The sequence below is a fragment of the Ascidiella aspersa genome, chromosome 2 (assembly GCF_963924565.1).
Source record: "Ascidiella aspersa chromosome 2, kaAscAspe10.2, whole genome shotgun sequence".
Classification (NCBI taxonomy): Eukaryota; Metazoa; Chordata; class Ascidiacea; order Phlebobranchia; family Ascidiidae; genus Ascidiella; species Ascidiella aspersa.
Genome location: NC_139448.1, coordinates 38049897 through 38077114, shown reverse-complemented (window position 1 = coordinate 38077114; position 27218 = coordinate 38049897). Strand labels below are relative to the sequence as shown.

General features: G+C 34.4%; 3 protein-coding genes across 3 annotated transcripts in view; all 3 read left to right on the top strand.

Moving 5' to 3' along the window:
• The window catches only part of LOC146165624 (uncharacterized), a 37831-nt gene extending 28834 nt beyond the window's left edge, over positions 1-8997 (top strand). Inside the window, exons 2-5 of the mRNA XM_083381722.1 lie at positions 5877-6032; positions 6373-6459; positions 7178-7246; positions 8375-8997. Of these exons, the coding sequence (XP_083237848.1) occupies positions 5877-6032; positions 6373-6459; positions 7178-7246; positions 8375-8394 (332 nt within the window). The 3' untranslated portion in view covers positions 8395-8997. The remainder of the gene's footprint in view (positions 1-5876; positions 6033-6372; positions 6460-7177; positions 7247-8374) is intronic.
• A 2008-nt stretch (positions 8998-11005) lies between these two features.
• On the top strand, positions 11006-20046 carry LOC146165623 (fibroblast growth factor receptor 1-A-like). Its single transcript, XM_083382520.1, has 7 exons — positions 11006-11145; positions 11720-11886; positions 12348-12471; positions 14055-14248; positions 15598-15742; positions 17232-17288; positions 18233-20046. The coding sequence occupies exons 1-7, from the start codon at positions 11070-11072 to the stop codon at positions 18397-18399; spliced, it is 930 nt and encodes a 309-aa protein (XP_083238646.1). The 5' UTR covers positions 11006-11069; the 3' UTR covers positions 18400-20046.
• Positions 20047-22569: 2523 nt separating this feature from the next.
• Positions 22570-27218, top strand: part of LOC146165622 (fibroblast growth factor receptor-like) — a 42125-nt gene continuing 37476 nt past the window's right edge. The window contains exons 1-5 of the mRNA XM_083381216.1: positions 22570-22689; positions 22866-23156; positions 24578-24634; positions 26008-26174; positions 27010-27133. Coding sequence (XP_083237342.1) covers positions 22584-22689; positions 22866-23156; positions 24578-24634; positions 26008-26174; positions 27010-27133 — 745 coding nt within the window. The 5' untranslated portion in view covers positions 22570-22583. The remainder of the gene's footprint in view (positions 22690-22865; positions 23157-24577; positions 24635-26007; positions 26175-27009; positions 27134-27218) is intronic.

The window sequence follows — 27218 nt, the reverse complement described above, 5'->3', positions numbered from 1 at the left end:
ACTCCGCAGGCTTCTTGGAAGATAATAAAATTAGGAGCCTGATGTAATAACAACTGCCAGCAAAAAACAAAATATCCAAACAAAGTTAGCAGTCGACTCGCTCGTCAGGTGCGCCGCCGCGTTTTGAAAGGTTTACGAGTGCGCCCTAGGGTGAAAAAGGTTGACAAACACTGAGATAAATCATTAACATTTCGGACTGAAAGTGACTTAACGAGTCGAGTATTTGGAAAGAATTTCCCAGCAGTCTTGGACAATAAGATTTATATTAGTTTTTTCAAATTAAATTATAATTTCTGAATTCTAAGAACTAAACTATAAAAAAACTAGATCCACCTTTAATTAATTCCCAATTATTTAAGTTTAAATACTTTAAATATCAATTCATTAAATAATAATGCGGATGGCAAATATTTATGTGGTAATTTTAGTATTTTTTAGCATAGCTTATGCTTTTTATATTGTAAACATCATCAACGAGTGGTTCCCACCAAAGTGTGGAAATTTTTTTGTTGTGACTGTAAGAAAAAAATGAAAAAAAAAATATTTGTTGTGACTGTAAGAAAAAAATGAAAAAAAAAATTATTTGTTGTGACTGTAAGACGAAAAATGCCACATTTTTGTTAAAACACGAATTAGATAAGAATTAGAATTCGCCGCATTTTATTTGTATAATCCAATTAGAGTTATCTAGTTGTCCAAGTCTGGTTCCCATTCCTATTTCCGAAGTAAGTTTTAATTGTAATACGTCGTTTAGGAAAAGGTGCTCACTTGTTTTGTCTGGGCCGGGTTTCACGCGAGACGAGTATTGTGACGCACAATGCACGACAATGGTTGCCACTATAGCTCTTTGTTGTTTGCTGGCCAAGTAACCTTATATTCAGGAATGAAAGCGTAATTCTTTAAAGGGCTTCTGTATAGGAAACGACAAAGCATTTCTATTCGATAATTTAAAACTTGAATATGCCTCTACAATACATTTTGATGTTAAAATCAATTTCAAAACCGATTTGGAATAAAAGTTACAAAAACTGGGTAAAGTTTTTTTTTTTTTTTTTAAAACACTTTTAAAGTGAAATAAATAGCCGAAACATTTTCAATGTAAGGAATTTCTCGCAAAACAATCAAATGTAAAAGACAGATTATTACTTTAAAATCAAGTAATATATAGACTGTTCATTAAAAAAAGTATAAAACATCAAATAGTTTATTTAAAAGTTTACAAGGAAATATATTTTCCCTTGTAATTAGGCGTCACTATTTTCGTTTGTTTCGTTGTCGCTTTTTGTCATTCGCGACGCAGAAAGTGATGATGATTATTATTTATTCAGCGAACTTTGTATTTCTCTAAAATGTTAGAGAATTATTTTATGCTTTATACCTGTTGTTTATAAACAGTTCCTTTATTTCGTGGTGGTTTTACAAAAGAAACAATTAGACAAATAAAGTCTACGCGCAAATTAATTTGTCAATATTTTATTCCAAAACTGTAATTTTTTTAAAGCCTACTGATTTGGAGGTTTTAGTGAAGGAAAACTCCTATAGAAGTACACCAGTTCCTCTTTTTCGCTCTGCTGTGAATCACGCCCATTCAGACTCAAGTTTCATGTTGTTGATTTTTAGTGGCGCAACGGAACTGGGGTATCCATTGTCGTTGATATGATTACAACTGTTCATTGTTTGAGCCAGGCCAGTGCTTTTTAACCCATGCTGGGTCGCCCCTAGATAGCGATTCTAGATATTGTTTAACCAAAGCATAGTAAAGGTTAACATGACAAACCAGTTCTGAACAAGATTTCTCCAAATTTAAGATAATTTTAAAGCAGTACTAGGGCGTTGAGCATAACAATTAAATTCGAGCTTATTTATGTTATTTGTCTTACATAAGTTTCATGTTTGTGAATACGGAACTGTGTGTCCATTGTCATTGGAAATCTATAGCGTTTCAGGAAGATGTAGCTGTTCAGAAGGCTATAACAGTTCAGTGTTCATTCTAGGTTTTACCACCGTTTCATTTTTGAAAGCTGTTTTAACCAACGTTTTAAATGAATATTAGAAAGGATTTTTATGTTTATGCATTTGACTTTGTAGGCGTTCACTATTTTAAAGAAAAAACACAAAAAAATGTTACACGCAAAGTTAGTTTTGTGTTATTTACATGACAGCAACTAAAGTAAAGTAAGATTACGAGATAAGAAGTTAAAACGACGACTTAAAACTGATCAACAGTCTCCAGACAAGTGAAGTTGAAATAAATGATATTTTATGTGATTTTTATGACACGGGATGGAATATGTTTAGGTGGGCAAACTGCGGCCCGCCAAGCAGTTTAATCCTGTTCGCGGCTCAGTTTCAATAAAACTTTGTTAAGCAAAACTTAGCCCTAAAACGTTTTTGTCTTGATTTTACAATATTTTATAAAGCTTTAAGATAAGGAACATAACAAGATTATTAGTTTAAACCAGTGTTTCTCAACCTTTTTCACCCCAGGGCGCACTTGGAAACCTTTCAAAACGTGGCGGCGGACGAATTTAGGTCTTATTTTGATTTAAACGCTATTACGAGTATTAGGTATTAGTCCTATTTTGGTCTTTCTTGCGAACTGTTTTTTATGCCGAAGTTGCTGTTGTTTTAATTGTGGTCTTATGGCGGAAGCCCCACTAGATTGCAATAGTTCCTCTTTCTTTGTTAGCGAAGAGCCAACATCAACCATTGGGAGTTCAATAAGGGCTACGAATCCAGTCATATTGCTCAGTGTTTATTCACAGATAATAGTGTCTAGAGTTTATTATAAAATTTTTCGCAAACTCTACAAATAGGCCTAATACAGAATTTTTGTAACATTTTTTCCCCCATTTTCTCGCGGCGCACCGGTTGAGAAACGCTGGTTTAAACGATGGATCAAAACTGATCAACAGTCTCTAGACAAGTGAAGTTGAAATAAATGATATTTTTAGTGATTTTGTGAAACTCTATTGCATAAGTTTTGGTTGGCAAACTACATTTTTAATAAAACCTTGTTAAGGAAAAATTAGCCCTAATCGTTTTTTTCTTGATTTTAGAATATTTTGTAAAATGATAAGATATCACTTATAGGCGGGGTTGCCATATCGTGCTTACTTCTAAGATTTGTGCTTATTTTTGATTGCAATGTCTCAGAAAATACTAAAGTGCTTATTTCTAAGAAACGTGCTTATTTTTATTTGTGTGCTTAGTTTGTCTTATTTTAGAATTTATTAGGCCTCAATGTACTGTTCACTCTACAAGTTTGGTGAACCCTGGCCAAATACGTCACGGAAGTTTCGCCAATTCAACCAAAGAAACTAATTTTTTATCTTGAGCTGTGTGCGATTAGGCTGCTTTAAGGTTCATTTGGCGCACAACATGTGTTTTTGAGAATATTGTATTTGGATGCCTCCCCTCATCAAAATCCTGGACCCCCTAAGTTATCAAAAGCGTGCTTATTTTTTGGTCTTAGCAGATGGCAACCCTGCTTATAAGATATCCCCACATATTCCCACTCATACCCGTTTGTCAAAACAAGGATATTTACAGCTTACTTTTAATCACACTATCTTGCCTTTCGTAATAACAAAAAAGGTAAAATTGTAGTTTAGTTTTACTTGCAAATAAGGTGTGATTTATTTTAATGATTTATTTATACGTACAGCACAATATTAATCTAAGCTTACCAGTTAAAACGATGGCTCTTCAAGTCAAAACTGACCAACCATCTCCAGCCATATGTGGGGAGCTGCCAATCAAAATCGATGCGAGTTTTGATGATTCTGAGCTCAGTTTGCAGCTGAAAGATGGAAAGTATCATTGCATGTTAGATGGACAACTCTACCCACTGGCTACCACCTTGTTCGTAAGGTTCCCAGATAAAGCAAGAAAGCTGCTGGGGATTGGTGGTTCTGTGATGGCGATGTGCTATGCCCTTCGCAAACTGGGTTTTTATGCTTACAACTTCATGCCAGGTTGGTTGCCTAATTTAAAAGTCAGATGCTACTGTTTGAAAAAAATTGTACTGACTTTTCGATTGGTAAGTCAATTTTAAATCGGGCATAATTCGCATTAAAATAAAACGTTAAAATATTGAAGTTTGTAAACTGGTTTTCTATTTAATGTGAAACTTCATCTAGATCAGGGTTTCCCAACCTTTTTTACACTAGTGCCCCCTTGGACTCAATATTATTTCATATCGCCCCCCTCATTTTGCTTTACAGTAAAGTATTATATTATTCGTTTTCTAACATTATACTGTCTGTACTCACGTTTTGATGAGCTGTCAGTCATATTTTAGGTTGTCCAATACGTTCACTGTATCTATAGGAATTTGCATGAGCATTTGTATAAACTGAACTAAATTAATGAAGTAGGTGGCGTTAACGTTTCTAAGTGCGGGTCACCTGGCGAGCGAAGCGAGAGCGATTTTTTTGGGGTATACCGGGATTTCTTTTAATTTTCTTACTAGATTTTATTACATTGCCTAAAAAAAAAAAATGTTAAAAAATGTTTCCAATATTTTTGAATAAGTTTGCCTTTTGTCCGCGACGCACTAGGCAGCTTTCTACGGCGCAACTGTAAAGAAGCGCTGGTATAGGATAAAAAACAGCATCAAACCGTAAACAAACCGGACGTAGAAAAATGAATCGCGCGAGCCCCGAAAATTTTTTGCACGTACCGTATTTTACGGACACTAAGGCGCACCCAATTATAAGGCGCACAGTCAATAAATTGCTGTAATTAGTTTTTTGTTCATACATAAGGCGCACCGGCCTATAGAACGCACCCTTTTTTTTACTTGTTACGTAATAAATGTAAGCTAGTCACAATAGTACAATGAGCAATAGAAAAAATGAGCCTAGTGAATATCACAGTTGCTAGTTGCTTTTACCGTAGTTTATTGTGTTAGACGGTGGTTTATTGATATGATAATAGTATCGGTACTGGTTTTGAGTGTAGGCAATAAACTACACCGTACTTGATCCATACATTAGGCGCACCGGCTTATAAGGCGCACGATCAATTTATGAGGAAAAAAGAATTTAAACTGCGCCTTATGGTCCGTAAAATACGTACGTTGTTAAAATTGTCGAAAAGTATTTGAAATTGACTCGTGTCTCGTGGTCAAAGAGGTGGCGGTCCGTAGGTTGGCGACCCCTGCTTTAAATATACAAACATTTTGCCGCGTATAAAACGGTGAAACGCAAACAACAATCAACAACTTTACATAAGAAAGTCAGTTATTACGTAACAATGGTCGGGAAACTACTACAAGTTTGCAGTACGGAAGTTGCCATTTAAGGTTAAAAGTTACCTACATTACTGTTTATTACTATTTTTATGTAAACTTTTTACAAAATTTTAAAAAAAGTACTTTTACATAACACCCCCTTGTAACTCGCCAACGCCCACAAGGGAGCGGTACCGCCCACGTTGAGAACCTCTGATCTAGATTGACACCGTATTTAAAAAAGGCATCTACTACAATTACAGAGGGCCTACAAATGCTTCGCGTTGGTCTGGGGAGGGCGGTGTGTCTGTAAAACGACCTTTAACTCTGTTTGCTTTCGTCTTTAATTTTGTTCGAAAACTTCACTCCATAAATGCAAATGTTTTTCACCCGGTTGTGAGTTTCACGCCTCCTTCTAAAATGAAAAACACGCATTGCATTTTCGTGACTTTAATAAACGATATATGTCTTTGACGTAACTTTATGACGTTCCTCGTAACGTAACTTTTTGACGTCATACTTTATTTTTTGGCGAACAATGCACATGTGGAGCGAACCAAACCTTACATTTTGGTCTGTAAAAGTTGACGATTAAGAAACAAAAGGAATATATTTTGGTGTATTTTTAACTTCATGACAGGAACCTTGAGTTTCACCATTGGTTTCGATGACGTCGACAAGATGGCGTCGGTTCAGCTGAACATCAAGTCTGGGAAATTCCACGAGGCTTTGTGGACAAAATGGAAGCAAATTGTTGATGAGCATAAAGAGGAGCTGGGACATCTGCAGAACGCATGTAAATATTTTAACCTTATAATATCTTTCGCGCTAGCTGTGCAAATAAATAGCATCTTACAATTCCCAGGTTGTCGTACTTTTACGATTGGTTTAACTTTTTTTTAAATAGACTTATTTGATTTAAAAAAAATAAACTTATTTCAGTTGAAAAACAAAATAAACCTGCTTTATTTGCAAAAAATATACCTATTTGATTTACGAATAAAAAATTTCTTACTTGATTTTGAGCAATATAATAATGTCATTTGGTACCAGTTTGCAATGCATTTGGCCAATACTATTGTTATATAGCTTTAAAATGCCAAGCATCGTGCATTGCTATTTTCTATTGCTTCCAGCAGTTTCAGAAGCATCAGGAGTCTCTGTGGCTTCATCAGAAAATGTCAGCATTGGACAAAGTGGAGGAACTTTGATGCAACAACGAGGTAAGCTGCCGGAGTTTGGTGTTTCATGAAATCAAAAATACTTGAAAGCCAAAATACCAAGAAAACATCATCTTGATTTTTTTAATAATTGAAAAATTTGACTCAAGTTGTTTTGGTAAAATTTTACCTAAAAAATTAAAAATAAAAATAATTATTTCATTAGTACATTTTTTAATTAGTATATGGCATCCTCTTGATATCGACCAATACTAGGGTTCTAAATTTTGCGTTAATAATCTGGACAAAATTTGCCTTAAACGCTTTTTAACTTATTTTTCCTACCAAAAAATTTCGATTTCAACTAAATTGATAGTTGACAATGAAATGTAATCCTAATTGAGTTCGAACCTCACCGCAGGCTAGTTTTACGAACAGGATGCAGCAAACAACGACGTGCTCGGTATGATCGAGGTCGTGAGTTCGAACCTCACCATAGGCTAGTTTTTCGAACAGGGTGCAGCAAACAACGACGTGCCCGGTATGATCGAGGTCGTGAGTTCGAAACTCACCGCAGGCTAGTTTTACGAACGGAATGCAGCACACAACGACGTGCCCGGTATGATCGAGGTCGTGAGTTCGAACCTCACTGCTGGCTTGTTGGTGTTTTACCTTGCCGTTCTCGCACCATATTGTCGATTAGGCCGACTAAACCGTTCCAAATGTTTGATGTGTACCGGTACTATATTATGTCGATATAACAGATTAATTTTACTTTTAGATCACGGACAGATGGCAAAAGGAAATATTACAAACACCAACAACCCAACTGGGTCTACAACTAGCACCAGTAAGTATTATGAACTAGTTTAGTCGTTGACAGATAACTTAAACCAGTCTAGACTCAAGTGCACATAATTTACTATTTTCAAGTAGATTTACCTTTTGACAACGACTGGAATCAGACTTGATTTACGTAAATTAGCAGCGTTTAAATTTATTAAATTCGTTGAATAATTAGGATACACAATTTAGAGCATTTTTGTTGTTTCCTAAGTGATATAATGATTGAAATGGACAAAGTTTTTAATAATGATTTACTTTTTCATTTTGATGCTTAAAGTTTTATAAAAAAAATAGACTTGCTATTTTCTGAAATTAATTTGGTTAGATTTTTGTATTTATTAACTTAACTAAGATTTAAATGATTCCCGACTGGTTCTACAACTAACGCCAGTGAGCATTATGAACTAGTTTAGTCTTTCACAACTTAAACCAGTCTAGACTCAAGTGCACATAATTTACTATTTTCAAGTAGATTTACCTTTTGGAACAATGACTTGACTCAGACTTGGTTCTAATTTATTAAATTCGTTATAAATTTGAGTTACACAATTTTAGAGCATTTTTGTTGTTTTCTTAGTGATATGACAAAGTCCTTCACTAATCATTTACCTTTCCATTTTGATGGTTAAAGTTTTATGGCAAAGACTAGACTTTTTTCTGAAATTAATTTTGTTAGAGTTTTCTTTTAATTAACTTAACTCGGATTTAAATGATTCTAAATTACCTTGTTTGTAACACAGGTGCTTTTAAGATTGGGTGCGCACTTGACGATATAAAGGCGTTTTGCGCTTTGCGCGAATTGATTGCTGTAGATTTTGTAATGAAGGTATCACCTGCAACTATTTACAAAAAAACTTTATGACGCCCAATTTGCATCACTTTTTTTGACGTTACGTTATTATGTAACTGTTTTTACGTCATCCCTAAAAAAACATTGTCATACCCCAACCCCCCAAAAAAATATCTAGATCCGCGCCTAGAACCATATTTCACATACGCGCGTTTTGATTTCCGTAGGTTTAAATAGGCAAAAACCCATTATGGGTTGGGGGGTAGATGACATTATCTCGTACCCCCTGTATCCACTACTAGGGATAATTGTGTTTTTTACTCTAAAACTGGTGTATTTTAGGATTTCACAACACGAAGTAGGAGACGCAAGAAACTTTCCGCTACTGTTTTATGATTCATGTAAATAGACTTGTAACATCGGTAAACAAATAAGTAACGCAAGAAATAATATGATTAGGTATATAATATGCCGGAAAGTGACAGACGCAAGTAACTTTCTCTCTTATCTTCTGATTTCTGTAGATATACTCGTTTTTTGTGTCGTTTTACTTTACGTCGTGTTTAGTGTAGTGTTGTGTTCCCTGATGAAGGCATCATGTATGGGTAGCCTAAACGTTGAATAATATAAATAAGTATCAGAAAAACTTCTATATGGTGCTGCCTGGTAGCAACAGTATATTTCAGTGTTGACCTCTGTCTTAATTATCTTTTGACATTAGCCTGGTGACGTGATATTTCTCAATGAATGCATAATATATATAGGTAGCCGAAACGTCAGATAAACAAATAAAAACCCGAAGAGCTTCTTTTCAGAATACTATGCCTGGTAGCAACAGCATGTTTATATACTTGTATGCTTTGTAGTTATACCCTTGCTTCTATCTTAACCTTACGCGAAATTTCCGGCTGTTGAAATATAATCCTTGTGAGTTGTAACCATCTAATAAATGTATAAAGATTGTATCTGGAATTTATCACATCGGTTTTATCAACAAACAGTCCACATGTTTATTTAGTTCTTAAAACACATGCAAGGGCAGTTCTAAGTTTACGGTTGATTACACAACTCTGAGTCAGTTTAGCTAAAAACACTTTAAATAGTGGTGTTGCTCTGTTGCACCTCTAGCGACCAATGGCGACTGGCTGCAAAGAGGTTAAACCTTGTCGCACAACGTTATATCATAAGTGCGCCGGAATCAGTCGTCTTATAATAATATTGTATTATAAGCAAGGTGAGGCTATAGAAAAAAGTCTGTGATAGCGTTTCAGTTGAAAGGTGGATTTAAAAAAGTATTATATTTAAAATCGAATATAAATAAGCTTAAATTGCACTTTGGAAAGGTCGCGGCAGGACAATGTTACATAAAAGAAAATTACGTTCATATTGCGCGACGATTTTATCACTTATCTTGTTTAAAATGGCAGAACGTGTAGTTCGAAAATGTCCATTATTTGAAATGTTTTAAAAAAGACGGTATACATATGCGCCCAACGCATAAAACGCATTTATATCGTTTAAGTTGCCAGAACTTTCTTTTTGACGATCTGATCAGATGCACAAAGCCTTTGGGATCAAACCATTTTATCAAAATAAGCTTAGAGAAGCGGTTCCCTAACCAGAGTCCGCGGACCGAATGGGGTCCGTACAGCAGTTTCAGAGGGTCCGCAAGGATAGTTAGTCTTTAAGTATTTCAATATTAGGCTTCAGCGAATGTTATTAAACGTTATCTGCCATCATTATTTTCATTAGTTAAATGCTTTATTATTCGAAATATCAAAAATTATAGCAACGGGCCCACCAGGCAAAATTGTTAGAAAATTTTGGGAACCGCTGGCTTAGATATAGTTGAAAGTCAGGTTTGTGTGTGGCAAACAAATTATTTATTAGAAGTTAAGCAGTTAAATATTTATTGAAATTAGGCAAAAATATGAAAAAAAGGCAAAAAAATAATATTGAAATTAAAGGTCAAAAGGGGTTCACAAAAACAAAACGTGGGGGTAACCCTAATTTACGGAATGATGAATGGTCGGATAGATCGGAACGCTCACAGTGTTATTATTGAATATAATAACACTTGACCCACCTTCACCCAAACGCTAACCCCCACCTCAACCCAAATATTGTGCGTTGGTTTAATAATTGTTTTAACGGTTAAATTAGTGAGCGTTCCGACATTTCCGACCATTCATCATTCCGTAAATTAGTATTACCCAAACGTGGTTGTGATTTACAACTTATTCGTGCGCAAGAGAACTGCGCGAGAGAAGAGAAAAAGGGCGAGCAATAGAAGAAGGCAATGTACGCAAAACCTTTTTTTTCGCAAGTTACTCTGTCAGTTGCACGTTAAACGCACAGCGACAAACAGCTACGTATTGGCTTCCTACCCGCGAGTGTTGGGCTGAAGAATAAAATCAGTCGCAAAAGATTTTAAATTCGCTGCTCTAGTTGAAATTTTCGTCGACTGAGAATTACACTCGTATATTATGATATCCAAGTCACTTTCTGCAGGCTTTATGTTTTAAAGAAGATTATTGCAAAATATTATTAATTTTTCATTATATTTAGATAAACGTCTATTTGGTGGATTGCTTAAGCTACTCTGAGTAATTTACAAAAATTTTGATTAAAAATCTTTGTTATTACACGAGGTGCTTTGTTGACCAGGTTTTTTAGCAATTTTTTAAGAAAATAAAAATTCCCACTCTTAAATAACTGGCGGTATAGATTGACGGATCTTTTAAAAAAGTAGACTTGTAGGTTTTATCCTATGTTAGTTACTTTCTGCACGCTTAATTTTCAATCCTAATTATGACTAAATATTAAAATTCATAACTATGAAATTTATTTTGCCTATTCTTTATTTAATATGCCATTGCTGATTTTTTGACAAAAAAAGATCATTTGAAAAACTAAATATTATTATTTAAAAAATATTACTAAAAGATTTCAATTTTGTTGCAGAAATATATTTGTAGGCTACATTTTGCTGTAATTTTTTTACGTATTGTGTCAGGAATTGAATGAAAACAAAGATATGAAGTTGTTGATTTTGTTTGTTTTGTTCGGTATTTTGCTGAACTCTGTTACAACGAACAGTCACTCCAATTCAGGTAATTGTAAAACAAACTTTCTACTTCGAAATGCAACTAAATAATGCGCAGAATGAACTGTATCCAACAAGATACAGTCACAAACCCGGACAAAATGTTTAAAACCCAGGATTTAATATTATTGTGCTGTAGAATTCGCTCCACCAGGCAACATATCAATAGATAGAAATCGCTCTTCTGGTGTAAACGAAGTATAAACCGACGTTGGAAGATACCAGCTGACCTCATCAGGGCTGGTATCTGCTGCCGAAACGTCGGTTTAAACATTGCTTCCCGTCGGAAGAATGTTTTCATATTTTGATTTAGGAAGTTGTAACCAGCCCCCATTGGAAGATTTTGTTTTCAAAGAAAAAAATAATCGGTCCCCACTAGAATAAGTTATTACTTTTTTTTTTTTTATAGAAGGAATAAAATGCATTCACACCGATTCAAAAAATGTATTATTTATTGAGTTTAAAATATTTTTTTATCATCACCTTTAGAAAAAATTTTCAACTTTTTTATTTAAAGAGTTTTTTTTTAATTTAACTTTATTTCAATTTTAAATTGTATTTATTTCAATTTTTAATTTTAGCTCCGATTTGGACGAAGCCTGGAATGATGCGGCGGCCTCAGCAAGCAGTTATTTCGGGAGCAACAGTGGCGTTTAGATGTATTGCGAATGGTTCGCAACCGCTTAATGTCCAGTGGTTTAAGAATGGAAACCTTATGAGAAGAAACTCAAGAGTTGGTGGTTTTAAGGTATTTTATATTATATAAGTAAAAAATGTATATTAAATAAAGTAAAAAATACAAAAAAAGGGTACACTATGCACAGATCTGCTTGGTAATGAATTGCAAAGCAAAACTAATAAGTTGAGTAGATTGGAATCATCTTGATGAAGTCAATACGAATTTGTATTATGTTTATTTAATCTGTTGAGAAGTTAATCAAAGCATCACCTTTAAAAAGGTGGGATGCGATTGTTACCATTAGAGTTTCATTCTGAGTTTTTACAAAAAAATAAATTTAAAAATAAAAAACAACTATTACACAATACACCGAAAGCGTTGGAAAGCTTAACCGAATCAGTTGGTCAATTAGGGATTTTGTGTAGGCAAGGCACTATAAAAAAATAGGCCTGTGGTGATGTTGAGGTTCGAACTCACGACCTCCGGACAATTTTACATAATATATTAATCTTTAAAAAATACTTTTTCAGTTACGCCAAAACAAGATGCTTCTTCGATTGAGCTATGCAGTAAAATCAGACGAGGGAATGTACAAATGTGTAATTACGAACAGCTACGGGTCTATCAATCACACTTATGAGTTGATTGTAGAAGGTAGGTAATAAATGAGTGATGATTCTAAAACTTGAAGCCCATTTCTTAATATTATGGTTTTTCGATACTTTTCGATACCCAATACCCGATATTTTCGACAATTAATATACACTGTTACCTTCAGTTAAAATTTCCCCGGTTTCCTAAAAACTTTGCCATTAAAGGTAGAAATTTCTGCGTTTGATTACAGATAATGACTAAAATGCACAATTATTTTGGTTTCGGATCGATACAGACATCACCCAATAGTACCAGTACCTTGGTATTGGTTATCAGCTTCAGACAGATATTTGACATTAACCATTGTTGTTGCCAGTTACCGAACTATTAATTATTATCACTATGCATTTTTCGTATAAGTTAAGAAATGATTGAGAGATACTTCTAAAACCACTACGCAACATAACCCCATATAAAACACATTCTTGTAAATAAGGATGTCTGACAACATTGAAGGCGAAGTCTGATTCGAAGTGATCATATCCACAGTTGTAAAAAAGTCATTTTTAAATGTCCTAGTTAAGTCACTTAAAATATAATCCTTCTAGTCCCAGTCAAGTCATATTTAGAGCAAGTCAACTTCAAGTCACGTCCTTGTCATAAAATAAAACGTTAAACTATTGGATTTGTTAAAATCACGCCGTTATTATGAGCAATAATTGAACTAAAAATAAATAAAACTCACATATAGCAAGGTTATTGTTCAATGTGCAAATTTGAGAAAAATAACACAATTTTATCAAACATTATTTAAAAGAAACACTTAATTTAAACCTAACACAATTGCTATCTTTTACTAGTGTTTTGTTTCAATCTTGAATAACAACCTAATGGCTACCACTTCCTTAAGTAAAGCATATCGGATTTTCCTTGAATTGTCTACATTTTTTAGTTTTTTGAGTGCGTAGGTTGTTCCGGCTACAGGATTTACGAAACTAACCACAAGATAAACCCACGTCAGTTAAATTGAGCTTAGGAGCTTAGCTTTTCCGGGGTCATGTTGTGATTGGTTCACGTCAATTAGGCCCGGAACCCCAGTGAAGCAACAAATGCTCAAATTTCTTCCGAGTCAGTGTGCCTTTGCAAAACACAGCTGGCTTTCTTCTGTCTTATACACCGTAACTTTTAATTGATGTTTCGTATCCGTTGGTGTTTTGTGCCTCCGGTAATTAGGCAACCTCATTTTACTTTTGAGAAAATGTTTTCTATTTTGAAAGCAAAACGGTAGAATATTCACTGTTTATGACTGCGAACAAGTAAATTCTTTGTATTTCAAGATTTGAAGATTGGTAAAAGTATGTGAACTCCCAAATTAAATCACTTGGCAAGAAAAATAATTTAATTAACCAATTTAGATTTGCTTGTGGTTACCGAACGCAAAGGTTTATGAATGAGATTGCAACTGAACAAACTCGTCAACAAAGTATTGCGACCACAATTTAATCATCATTTTCTTTCCTATTAAATAATCTGCATGAAAACAAATTGTGAAACAAGATTGATTTTGGTTACACATAAATCGAAAGTTCAATCTGAGTAAACCAAAGTATGCTTGAGTTCTTACAACATTTCTGTTTTGCCAGAGCGCGCAGCCCACAAGCCCATCTTACAGTACGGCATGCCGACCAATAAAACGGCCAAAGTCGGGTCGGATGTCACTTTCCGATGCATTGTATACAACTACACGCATCCACACATTTATTGGCTCAAGCATATTGAAGTGAATGGAAGTAAAACTAACCCGAAGGCAAATATCTCTTACGTCGCGATTTTAAAGGTACCGCAGCAAAGACGACCTTCTGTCTGCTAGGTGTCGCACGAGATCGTCACATGCACGTAACAAGTTATTCCCGCCTTTTTTTTACTTCCTCTTGTTGTTGTGACGTCAACAAAGCAAATTGCAGCAACGTTCCTCTTTTTTTCGTTGATTTTGTCACAAAAACGGACTAGCTTGTAACAGAATTCATAGAACATTTTAGGGTTACCTTTGATTTTAATTTAAAATTAAGTTTTTTTATCTATTATTTGGGCCACTCTCTTTCTACTGAAAAAGCTTGTATTTTTATGGGTAAGCAAAACAAACCTTCAATGTTCGTAAATTTAGAGCTTAAAAAAAGGTTATTACATCTGTTGTGGTAATTTTATGGTGTATTTTATGTTGTTTGTCCACTTTTTCTTTTGGTGCCCCTTTTTCCTTTCTTCGCCTATGTATATAAAAACAAATTTTATATGGAAACAAACAACTTTTTAAATATAAATCAACACTAGTTTCCAAAATGAAACTAGTTTTTTAATTAAAAAGATACTAATTTGTTGTCCACTGTTAAAAAATCTGCTCTTTTGATTGTGCTCGCGGCGCCCGCGGTGTCTTTTCTGTTCGTTTGATTCTCCTTTGTCTGTGTCCGATACTTTATTGAAACAAAATGCACCATAGTTACTGTACATATCCAGTTAAATATAGCTGGCAGTTGTTTGCCAATGTCAAACGCCCACAAATAATTATGTTGCTCTTCCCCCAAAATCCAAGGTTTATTAGATGTCGTGACTCTTATTGGTTGATTGTGCGGTGGTGTTTAGCATGGGGCAGGTTTGAAATGCATGGGACTAGACAAATGCCTCAAATCGGAGATTTCACCCTTAACTTTAACCGCGCCTAACTTAACTCGTTTCACCACTAACAACCATTGGTGTAGCCATACATGACGCGGTGTACAGCCCTGTGTTATGTTTTGGTTTTTGGTTTTCACTGTTCAGTTTATGCTGCAATATTATGCTTAATGTTGTATAAGTGTTATGCTAAAAACTTGTTAAAATAGTATGTATATACATTTACTATATAGATCTACAAAATTTGTTATAACAAAACTGTACTGTTAAGGTCAAACAGAACAAAAGCAAAAGAAACTAAAAACACAAATATTTAACCACATTATTAATATACATGGTCGGAAAATTTCCAAAGCGTTGGATTATATGTTGTGTGTTAAGAGTGGTGTTAGAATCACTTGATGATATTCCGCTATAAGTTTAGAAACGTTTTTTTATGGAAACAGCTACGAGAAAATTGTTTTATAAAATGACATAAAACTTCAATATTGAACCAAACTAACCTCCTCACTCAAACAGAAAGCCGGTGTGAATACGACAGAAGAAGAAATGCAGACTCTCTCCTTGAAGAACGTGAGTTTGGCCGATGCTGGGTGGTATACTTGCCATGCTGGCAATATGATCGGTTTCTCTCATAAGAGTGCTTGGCTTACTGTGCTACCAGGTGTGAATGGAAGACTAATTGGGGCTTGTGGACCCCTGGTTGGGGCGGATCTTCGGGATATGTGGGTGCTATAGGGTTGAAATTAAAAACATAGGACCTGAAAAAAATTGTGAGCAAGAAAAAAGGGAATTGGGGGAAATAGTTTGATTGGACTAAATTTAAGAGATATTTTTTTGTCGACTTTTAAAATTAAAAAATAAATTTGTTGAACAAATTGGGGATAAAAAAGTTGTTAACAAATTCAAATTTTCGGAAATCAGTTGGGCATAGAGCACATTTTAAAGACATAGGATCTAATTAAAAAATGTTTTTTCGATACCAAACGTATCATTTGCAAATTTTTTTGTTAAAAAGTTTTAAATTACTGTTTTGGCAAGTATTATGTGTTGTAAAACGGATGGCTAACTGTTAAAATATTCCGGGGTTATTTACGGTGAATGATTGGGTCTGTTTTTTTATCATTGGGTACCTACAGTAAAGATCCGCCCCTAATGCAGCCACAATTAAACTGAAATAAACTGTGCTTTATTCCTACTATTATGTATTAGTTGTATTTTGGTTTTATTCCAAATTCTGTTTCACTTGGACTATGATATTATTCTATCTTCGGTCATATTGCTAAAGTCCGTTTAAGTCCATTTATTTCAAAACTGTGACTTAATAAAATATGCTTGAGTCCTTACAAATAGCTATTTTTCGCCAGAGCGCGCAGCTCACAAGCTGATCTCACAGTGCGGCATGCCGATTAATAAAACAGCCAAAGTCGGGTCGGATGTCACTTTCCGGTGCATTGCATTACAAACCTTTACGTTCACGTTACGCACATATGACGTATACGATGATCACGTGTTATAGAACGTTACGCACGCGCAAAGTTCACGTTACGCACACATGACGTTTACGATGATCACATGTTAGGAACACGTCACGCACGCGCAACCTTCACGTTACGCACACATGACGTATACGATGATCACATGTTAGGAACACGTCACGCACGCGCAACCTTCACGTTACGCACACATGACGTATACGATGATCACATGTTAGGAACACGTCACGCACGCGCAACCTTCACGTTACGCACACATGACGTATACGATGATCACATGTTAGGAACACATCACGCACGCGCAACCTTCACGTTACGCACACATGACGTATACGATGATCACATGCTAGGAACACGTCACGCACGCGCAACGTTCACGTTACGCACATATGACGCATACGATGATCACATGTTAGGAACACGTCACGCACGCGCAATGGTCACGTTACGCATATATAACGCACACGTCACGCACGCACAACGTTCACGTTACGCACATATGACGTATACGATAATCACATGTTAGGAACACGTCACGCACGCACAACGTTCACAGTTTAATGTTGATTATAAAACTCTTTTGCTAAACAGCGCAAAAATGAAGTCAATTTTGTCTCGTAATATCTCTCAAATACTAACACTCAGTATTCGTTCCAGAAAACAAAACTCCGCAAGTGAGTACTTCTGAAGACGGAATGTCTGTAGGTGGTACTGGTAAGTGATATTATTTAGCCGGTTTTACCTGTTTTTTTATACTGATTGTAGATATATTTACACCAGGGTTTCTTCAACTGGGGTCCATGGATCCCTTGGAGATGGGCTAGTTTGTGGGGGTCCATAAAGTCTAATTGATTCTTAGGTGGGATTAAATAATAGAACTAATTTTTCCAAAGAAAAATGTTTACATTAAAATCCCGTCGGTGCCTTATCTGTGGATGTGTTTACACTCCATTTCAGTTTCACAACTATTGTACCAAAAAAAGAAGGATTTTTAGGTATTTTTTGTTTTATGAATTTATTTTAGAAAACAATCTTGCCGACCCTGTACCACACAAACCAAAAAATATCTTCGAATCATATAACCCCCGCTTAAGACAGATAAATTCGCAAATCTTAATTTTATACACAGTAAAGTTTTTAAAGGTTTTATCGCAGCAAAGCAGGCAGTAATTTTCACTAATGCTTTTTATTTGTTGGCAGTTCAAATATTTAGCTTCAAAAAAGTAAAACAAGTTGAATACCTAAGTAAAGCAAAATGTTTTGGTTTGACCTTACTATTTGAAGAACGAGTCAGCAGAGCTTTGTCGACAAGCAGTATTTTCTGTCTTTAACGTTCTTATTTCAAAACGTAGTAAGCCCATACAGAAGTGGGTAGCATTTTGAACGTTTCGAATAACCCTTTATTTATTTTCAACATCATTTCCAGGTTTTGATATTCGGACTACGTCTTACTACAACCTCCAATCATTCTACTCCAAAGTTTATTTTAAAATGCTTTTAAAATTATACAATTTGTACACTACTAAAGTTAATACAAGATGACTACTGTTGACATTCTCTTCCGGCAATTTTTATTTCCGACATTTCGACAACCTATATAACTAATGTTTTCAGAGAAGGTGGTCATAGTTTCACTTAAGCTAACTGTATGTGTTTAGGAGGATTCAATAACTTACTTGATAGATTGGTGTCGGTGATTCAAACAGAGTCGGAGAAAAATCGTCAAACTTGGCATGAGATTGCAGATCGGCTGACCAATGCTCTCACAAGCGGCAACTTAAACCAACAGTTGGGGAGAGCTGTTTTACAACACCTTCCGCAATAAGTGTGCAAATCAACCTTGTTTGGAAAACCAAAACTTTGATAAAAAAACACCAAAACTTGTATAAAAAAAAAAACTTTGTGTGAATCACCAAAAATTTGTACAAAATGCACTAAAACCTGATGTAGAAACATGAAAACCTTTGATAACAAACATTTCTTAACAACTAAAGTAACACCAAAATAATATCCAAAAATAACCAAAATCAGGTGACAAAAAAAGGATTGTTCAGGTTAAGTCTTTCGTGTGGCGTGCAAAAAAGTCAACTTAAGTCAGCCTATGTGTTATGTTTTTTTACATATATTATAGTTATGCAGCATTCAGCTTTCTGTCGTGCTAACTTTGCTGCTTGTATTGTGTTTTTGTATTGGCGATCGTTGTATTGATATCCAATAGCCTACAGCATATCTTGTGCTCACTTTTTTACACTGCACTATATAACCGTTTGTAATTGAGAACTAACGCCGTGTGCGTTTGTCAAATGACGCAGATTGCACATTTATATGCACTGATTTAAACATTTATATGCAAGAAGTTTTTACTCGTCAAAGTATGTCCACAAAGTGCTACATTACATAGCAGGGATGGCGAACCACTGACCCGCGGGACACAAAGTGACCCACCACAGATTTTTAATGACCCACTTGCCTTTTTAGAAATATCGAAATGTTGTCAATCATTGTCAGGAAAGGATAAATATCAAAAAAATCGTTAAAAAGCAGTATACTGTTTAAATTAGGGCTGCCCAATCTGTGGGTCGCGCAAAATTATTTTAAGGGTGACCACTAGGCCTAGTAGATTAACTGCACCTTAACAAATGGGTGCAGAAGAGAAGAAAACTAAAAACATTTCGTTTATCGCTGTAAAACGTAGGTGGCGATAAGGGGAATTTAAGAAATCGCAGACTAAAAATTCTAAAAACCCTGGTTAAACCATGCTGAAAAGCTTTTTGCTGAACTCCTGTAATCCCATAAGAAATGCTGCAGCATTTGTTAACTATTTAGGTTCTTAATATTCGTGGGAATCCGAATTTGGAAATCGCCCAAAAACCTTGAATTACCAACCCAAGACAATACCACTTACAACGACGCAGCAGCAAAGTTTTGCATCAAATTAGAATATATTACAATATAATGACTCACTTGTGCATTTTGCAAGGATTGAGATTGCGTTTGTGACCCGCGCCATGAAAAGGTTCGCCATCCCTGTTATATAGGAAGCAAATAAGGAAGTAGATTTTATACCCACAGATAACACAGATCAAAACTTGCGCATATACTTGTAAATAATATGGTTACAGTTATAACAACTCGTATGGCTTCTAAGATTGACCCAATAGGCTTTTGGATTGTGGGTATGGTCGCAAACAAAAACCATATCAAAGATGTAGCTTGATAATAATGAAGCGCAAAGCCAGAAAGTCGTGTTGATCGACATCATCTTGGTAAAAACAATAACTAAAGATGATAAAAGTTCGTATCGAAACGTCTTTATCAAGATGATGTCAATTTACTTGATCATTTGACATTGCATTTCATTATCAAGCTACATAACAAATCCGGTCATAGTGTACCCAAGTAGGCCTACATATCAAAGGTGACTTTCTGTGTGGCCTTCGTCATACGAAGGGCTGATATAGACAACCTTTAGGCTATCATACATTTCAATGATTAACAAATGTGCCACTTTTCCAGGACGCTTGCTAACTTCTATTAAAATCAAATATAAGCTTATCTATTCGTTTCGCATTGACGATTCACGTTTTCTGTATTTCCACGATAATATAATAGACACAGGCACCTGCGTAATTATTCAACAAGGAGATAACCCCTTAATATTAGTTAATTACTGTAATTGTGGCCCAGGTCCGCCCTTTCACCTCATTTAAGAATGTATCGTATTAAAGAAAGTTATAAAAATAAGTTAATTCACTACCGGTAGTATAATACAGGCTTTATTAAATTCACGGTCGACATTGGTCAAATATATTTAGTAAGAATAACGTGTTATACAGGATTTTTAATTACAAGATTTTTAATTCTTAGACGCATGAGGTTGTGATATGTGAAGTTTTTATTGATATTACCAAAGCTCAATTTGCAAAACATTGTACTGTCCAACTCAAACATGCCGACGTGCCAATTTTTATCTTATACCTTCTTCCCGTGCCTAAAATTTACTTGGTCTGCCAAATTCGGCCTTTAAACTGCGTAGTAGAAATGTGCATTACTGCATCTAAGTGTCCGTCGGTGAGCTGACTTTTGCTAGTTTATTCACACCAAGCTATATAATTATGCGAATGCTAGTTATTATGTGAAATGCGAGTGGCTGTATAACAAATTTAGCAGGCTATTTTTTGACAATTGGCTGAATAACAAATGAAGTATTTTTGATAATTTTTAATCGTTGACTTGAATTGGAATTGACTTGCTATGGAAATGACCTGGACTTAACTTGGATAGCAAACGAATTGGACAAATGCACTTATTATATAAAAAATAACTTGGAATAAAGTTATTTTAGAAGTGACTTGACTGGGACCTTAGTGATTGTGAAATAAACTTGTTTACAACACTGCTAAAGACATGTGGTATCGGCCAGTGCTCTTCAACCTTTTTTGGTTTGGTGAACCCTTAAAGTTGCTGTGACGATCTCATGCACCCTGTTTCCTTAAAAGGTGAACTGAGGTAAAAAGCGATATGAAAAATCATGTGAATATCAATATCATCATGTCACTAAACCGAGCGAAGCTCCGAAGTTTTACACACTGTCAGTGAGGGTTAGATTATGGCTGCAGGCTGCTTGTAAGCACTATTGCACATCATAAAACAGCATTCAAACAAACTTGAGAAAATAACAAAGCGCTGCTTTGTCATGAAATATGTCAAATATTAACGGTACATTTAAAGTTTGTCATGCACTCTTGTATATCTTTTCGACTGCTGCCCCCCGTGCACATTTTGGTGCACCGTCGGAGCTTGGAGCTCTGGTATAGGCTACGAACATAACGTCAACGTGTTGGACAGCCTATGTCTATTTTGTCCGGAACCAGTCAAACAAAAAAGAAAAAATGGCCGCGAGAAAAAAGGAGCGAGCGCATGCGCAGTGAAGCTTACTACAGGAGAGAGACATTTTTTCGTTTTTCAATCTCAGTCGATCAACGACTCAGTCATAGTAAGGTTATGCATTGGATGTGTTTCCCGTTTTTTTGTACATTTCAAGCTGTTTATCTGTTTGTGAGAAAAAATACGGCCGCATAAATGTGAGAGTTTGGCATAGTTACGCCGTAGAACAACTTATATGTGCTTTGAGTAGTACGGAGATCTAAAGTCGTTTTTAAAATGTAAATCAGCATGTTCATATGCAGAGGTTCTTAATGCAAAGGTCCTACATAAAACGATATACAGGTTTTACACTTTCCTTTATCGTTTGCAAAAAGTATTTATATAAGTTTTAACTGATTATTAAGGTTTACTACAAAAGATACAGTAATATTTTGTAACAGGTTTTACATAATCAATTAACATATAGTTACTACAACACTATTTTAGTTAAAATTTAAATTTTCCCAACCCCTTAGGGCAGTTTTCACGTTAATATAGATAAGAAAATATATCCCTTAGTTCAGGAATTAAGAGGATTCATATTTTAGTCAGGCTTACAATGAACAAAAAATTGCTGTTAGGAATAACCGCATGATTATACAGAATATGTTAAATAGACAGAGTTATGCTGTTTTTTTCGCAGTTGTTTAATGTGTAAACTGTGTCCAATTGAACTTTGTATTGCTACAACGTTTCCTGTTATCACATAATACATACCGGGACTTTAAAAATGATTGTTCAATGTTAAACCTGAACAAAGTTTATGCTTTGAACATTCATGCTAAACTATGCTTTTAGAAAACTTTAAACCTAATAATTTAATAATAAAATGTTTCATATAAGGTTTACTTAAATTTTTGAACTTTAGTACTGATTTTTCACTGGTAATTCTAAACAAAGTTTATACATTAAACATAAATATTTATACAGTACTTCTATGATTAAGTCATTAAGCACTGATAAATTAATACTCATCTATAAGTTTACTTTATAAGTTTTCTGTTTAAAAACTAGAACAACTGTTTATGCTTACATAAATGCTATATTTTTGTGTGCTCTTTTAGAAATGTTATAACACTTAATATGCACCTCGTAAGTATAGTATTTTTAATTGGAGTTTCACTGAAGTGCGTTTGTTCGATTCCCACGACATTGCCCCAATCTGGCAATAATGACAATTCAACTTCAGGTAACTATATATTTACAAAGAACTTTTCTCTTTTCTGTTCTTTTAGTCCTACTAATGACACCTTTGTTTTTTGTGAGTGATTTTGTCGACATTGCATTGCTTCTTCCATGTTTTTAGTGGTTGCTTCTTCTTTATTCGCTCTAAAACCTTTTCTTTAAACCTCTAATAACAACTAGAGCTCAACGCACCAGAGTTCAAACAGAGTGCCACTTCGGGAAGCCTAAGAATAAGGGCTGGAAATAGATTCAAAATCAATTGCCCCGTAAAAGGAAAACCAAAACCGGCGGTACGATTTTGGCGCGACGATCGCTTGTTAGAACGGTCTAAACACTTTGCCGTAAGTTCTACGTTTTTGCGCATCGACCGTGCCAATTTGGACGACGCTGGGATTTATCGATGTACGGCGACCAACGCAGCGGGAAATGTTTCAAAATCGTTCCGTGTTGAAATCTACGATGACTCGTCAGGTATTGATGCAAGTCGAGAGGTTCTGGGCTGGTGCTGTGATGATAAACCTATCCTCAATGCATGTTTCTGCCTTTCATGTTGCATGTTTGAGCATTCGGAGCATGTTCATTTTTCATGTTACTCAGTTATTCGAAATTAAGTTCATGTTTTTAACGTTTTGATATCAAAATTGTTACTGGTAAAGTAACACAGGTAGCTTTGGAGCACAACACAGAGTTTTTTTTCAGCAATTTCTATAAAAGTATTAAAGTCATTACATTTGATAAAGTTGTTGTATTTCTTTTCAGACATTTCGGTAAAAGCTAACACTATCATAACTGTAAAAATAACTTTATTATTAAAAAAGCTTTTTGTTTTATCGTATGCTTATGTATCAATGAGTTAATTCAAATAATATTACTAAATATACCACTTTTGTCCAACTTTATCTGCTTATCACTGTATATTTGAACTTTTGGACAGTAAAACTAGTCTAGTTGCAATTATTTTTTTGCTATAGTTGTACACAAATACTGTATAAAAATGCAATTCATCATTCATGCAATGTTTTATAATTTAGTTGCATTTCATTTCTGAAACTCTGTATATACTTTGTTGTTTATTAAAGGTAGAAATCACATTCATTGCAATGTTGTAGCATGTTGCGAATAGGTTTTGTCAAACAGAAACTAAACAACACAATTAATTTTTGCTTTCACATTTTATGAATGTTTTTAACTGGCAAAAAGTCATACATTTTGTCGTATCAATTCATAATAAGTCTAAAAGTGTTACAAATGTTGCATAACCAGTCTATCTAGTGTTTACCTTTTTTTGAGGTTGTAAATATTTACTAATTCCCAGTTTGGTGTCAAACTCCAGATTTTACACTTCCAGCTAGGTTAACACTTGCAATATTTGTCTAATTGTGCTTACACTAATGTAATCTTTCATGAGTCTTTATACCACTATAAGTTGCTGCAACGCAATAATATTGCACATAACTTTGCTAGTTGCACTTGAGTAATTATTTGCCCTGGCTGACGAACAAAGATACCAATGTTATTTAATCAAATAATACGCAGCGCATGTGTTAAAGACGTGGACTTGTTTGAATGCTTTGTGTGGTGATAGATTGTTGAAAAAAATTGTGAACTTGGTGTTTGGGTGCAAAGGTTTGTAACTAAAATGCTTTTTGGTGCTTGTGAAAATAACAAAACTTGGATGATAAATATTCATTTATTGATGTGGAATTTTGTTTTAAACCCCCCGAAAGAAAACTTAACTATTTGACTTCAAAAAATTTTCATTTAATTAAAATTACTGTTAGTTTTAAACTGTAATATTTACAGAGTCTAGATTTTCTTGTTAGGCTATTGTTTGGTTTTTGTCACTTTGGCGTCAATTTAATCCCTTATTACAACTTGTTGTTCTTTTGCAGTTGGTGAAAATGGCTTGGACAGTGAGAATCCTGTAAGTTCTCCAAAAGGGGGAAAAGGTGAGAAGATACATTTAAATACTTGTTTAAAACTTTAATGGCCATAAGGCATTGCTTTCCATGTTTTCCAATGGTAATAAGTTGCACTAAAATAAACTGAAACTGAATCTGAATCGTAGTCTTTTTTTCTATGATTAAAAATATTACTATTTTTGCCTATAATATAATGACACAGCGTTAATAGCTTAGATTTGCTTAATGTGTGAAATTTTGAAGTGTGTATTTACAGTTCATATTATGGTGTTTACGATTGGATTGTTTTTGTTGAATTTTGCAGTTTTAGGAAACAGTTAGTTTTTAACTTAAAAAGGCGTTTTTAATGCACAGCAAAAGTATTATAAGTAAAAAACATTATTGAAAGAAAAAAAAAATGATTTCACATAATAAATAAAACAATTTTGAGGCAATGTACGGTGATAAATAGACCGGACTTCTACATTTTTTTCTGAGGTTAAGGCATTTGTAACCAAAGAGCATTCAAACAATCCTGTTTTGGATGTGGCTGCATAGCTTCAAATTAAGATAATAGCGTGAGGTGTGCTGAAGTATTTACCAGTAGCCCCAGGGAACAAATCATGCCTTTAAGTCCTCAATATGGCCTCGAGGGAATTTTATTGGCTTATCTTATTTTGATAAAACTAATTGGAGCCTGCCAATTTCTCACCAGTCACACTGGACCTTTATTTAACCACTTCGAATTGGTTTCATTGGGATCAAATTGCACTGCATGGGTTTTCCTTTTGTATAGTAACATGCTTTCACCATTTGCTTCAAAGTGTTCCTTCAATTTGTACTTTTCACTTTCTTGCCACAAAGTTACATTAGATGTTTTATCCTGTTAAAGTTTGTTTTTTGCCTTGTTAAATGTGGAACTTTGTTAAAACGTTAGGGCAAAGGTTTTCAACTTCCTTCTTTTTTGTTAACTTTTATGTATAGATGAAATTAAAACTATTTAGCATTGTTTTATATAAAAATAAATCATTAAATTTGCTATTGGTTATGATAAACCAGTGATAGCAGTCCTACATATAAACATATTCAAGTTTCTTATAGAATATTGGAAATGCTTTTTTTATTTATTTCCAGTAGTGTTGTAAACTGGTTGGCCCTCACCTTTTAACCAATTAAAATATAGTAAATAAAACTTTGTAAAGCTCCCCTGTGTTGTGGCAAACTAAAAACACATAGAATTTGCAAATTTTTAACCAAGTAGAATATTTTTAATTTGATTTTATTGCTGCAAGATATTTTTTTTGTTATATTTAACCACCACCACCTCTGGACAAATTAGCTAAAAAAGTTGTGATTTTTTTGCTCAACAAAAATTATTTACACATTTAATTTCAACTTTGTAAATTCTCTTTTTCATTCAGCACCCCACTGGACGAATTCTCGAAAAATGGAAAAGCGTCTCCATGCTGAGCCGGCAGGAAACACGGTGATGTTTCGTTGCACAGCAAGTGGCGAAGAACCACTCGACGTTAGCTGGTTCAAGGACGGAGAAGCAATTGAAAAGGACCAAAGAGTCGGTGGTTTCAAGGTGATTTTCTCCCAACATTTCTAACAAACATGTTAATTACACTGTGTTTATATACAGTCTTGCTTCAGTATAGTAATGTTAGAGTATTTCAACTGTCTAATGATCAATACTATGTACTCTTTTTAAAATTAACAAATTATTCCTTTTAAGCTGCTTTAAAAACTATTTTGTATACAATGGGCTAATAAGAAAATTTAATGCAATAAAGTTGTAATAAATTTTCTTTTCGATTGTATAATAAGAATTATTTTTTTTTTACCTTTGATATAGTGCCTAGTAATGATATTGAATTTTACTTTTATAAACCTTTTAAATGCTGTGTATGTACAATCCTGCTTATGTATAGTAATGCTATCTTACCAGCATTTCAACTGTTTAAGTTCCAAGTTTATGAGCTTTTTAAACAAATTATACTGATTCTTTTAAAATTCTTTTAAGGCTTGAATATTTAAGTTAAATGTTTTTTTACACAATGGACTAACAGTCTAAAATGCCATAATTAAGCGATGTATTGTAATCCATTTTTCTTGTATTTTAAATACGAACCAAAATCTTTCTTAAATTCCTAACACAATGGGTTATTTAACTAAAAAGGTATAGTAAGCCCAGTTTTGTAAGAATAATATAAATTGTATAAATAAAAGTTTCACACATGACATAGGGTTGTATGCAGATGTAGTTTCAGGGGTTTAGGAGGAGTTTACCCCATTAGGGGGCCTTTTGGGAGAGGACAAACCCTAAATTTTAATATCATTAGTCTCTCAGTCTTATCATTATCTAGATTTTCTGTTTTTAAAGTAATATTATATATTTATAAAACACATTTTTTCTGTAGTTTCGCCACAAAAAGCAGCTCATCCAGTTGACATCTGTGGTAGTATCTGATGAGGGAATGTACAAATGTGTTGTTAGTAATAGTTACGGATCCATCAACCACACATATGAGTTGGACGTCCAAGGTATGCACTTTAATGTAAAGGTCTCAAAAATGCTGCACATCCACAGTTGTTGATTTTTTCCCTTGGTTTATGTTTGTCAAAATTC

What these genes read in the sequence shown, in the direction of transcription:
- LOC146165623 (XM_083382520.1), top strand. Translation starts at nt 11,070, where the DNA reads ATGAAGTTGTTGATTTTGTTTGTTTTGTTCGGTATTTTGCTGAACTCT. An exon ending in TTATGAGTTGATTGTAGAAG is followed by an intron (nt 12,472 to 14,054) that starts GTAGGTAATAAA and finishes CTGTTTTGCCAG; the next exon opens with AGCGCGCAGCCCACAAGCCC. An exon ending in CTTACGTCGCGATTTTAAAG is followed by an intron (nt 14,249 to 15,597) that starts GTACCGCAGCAA and finishes TCACTCAAACAG; the next exon opens with AAAGCCGGTGTGAATACGAC.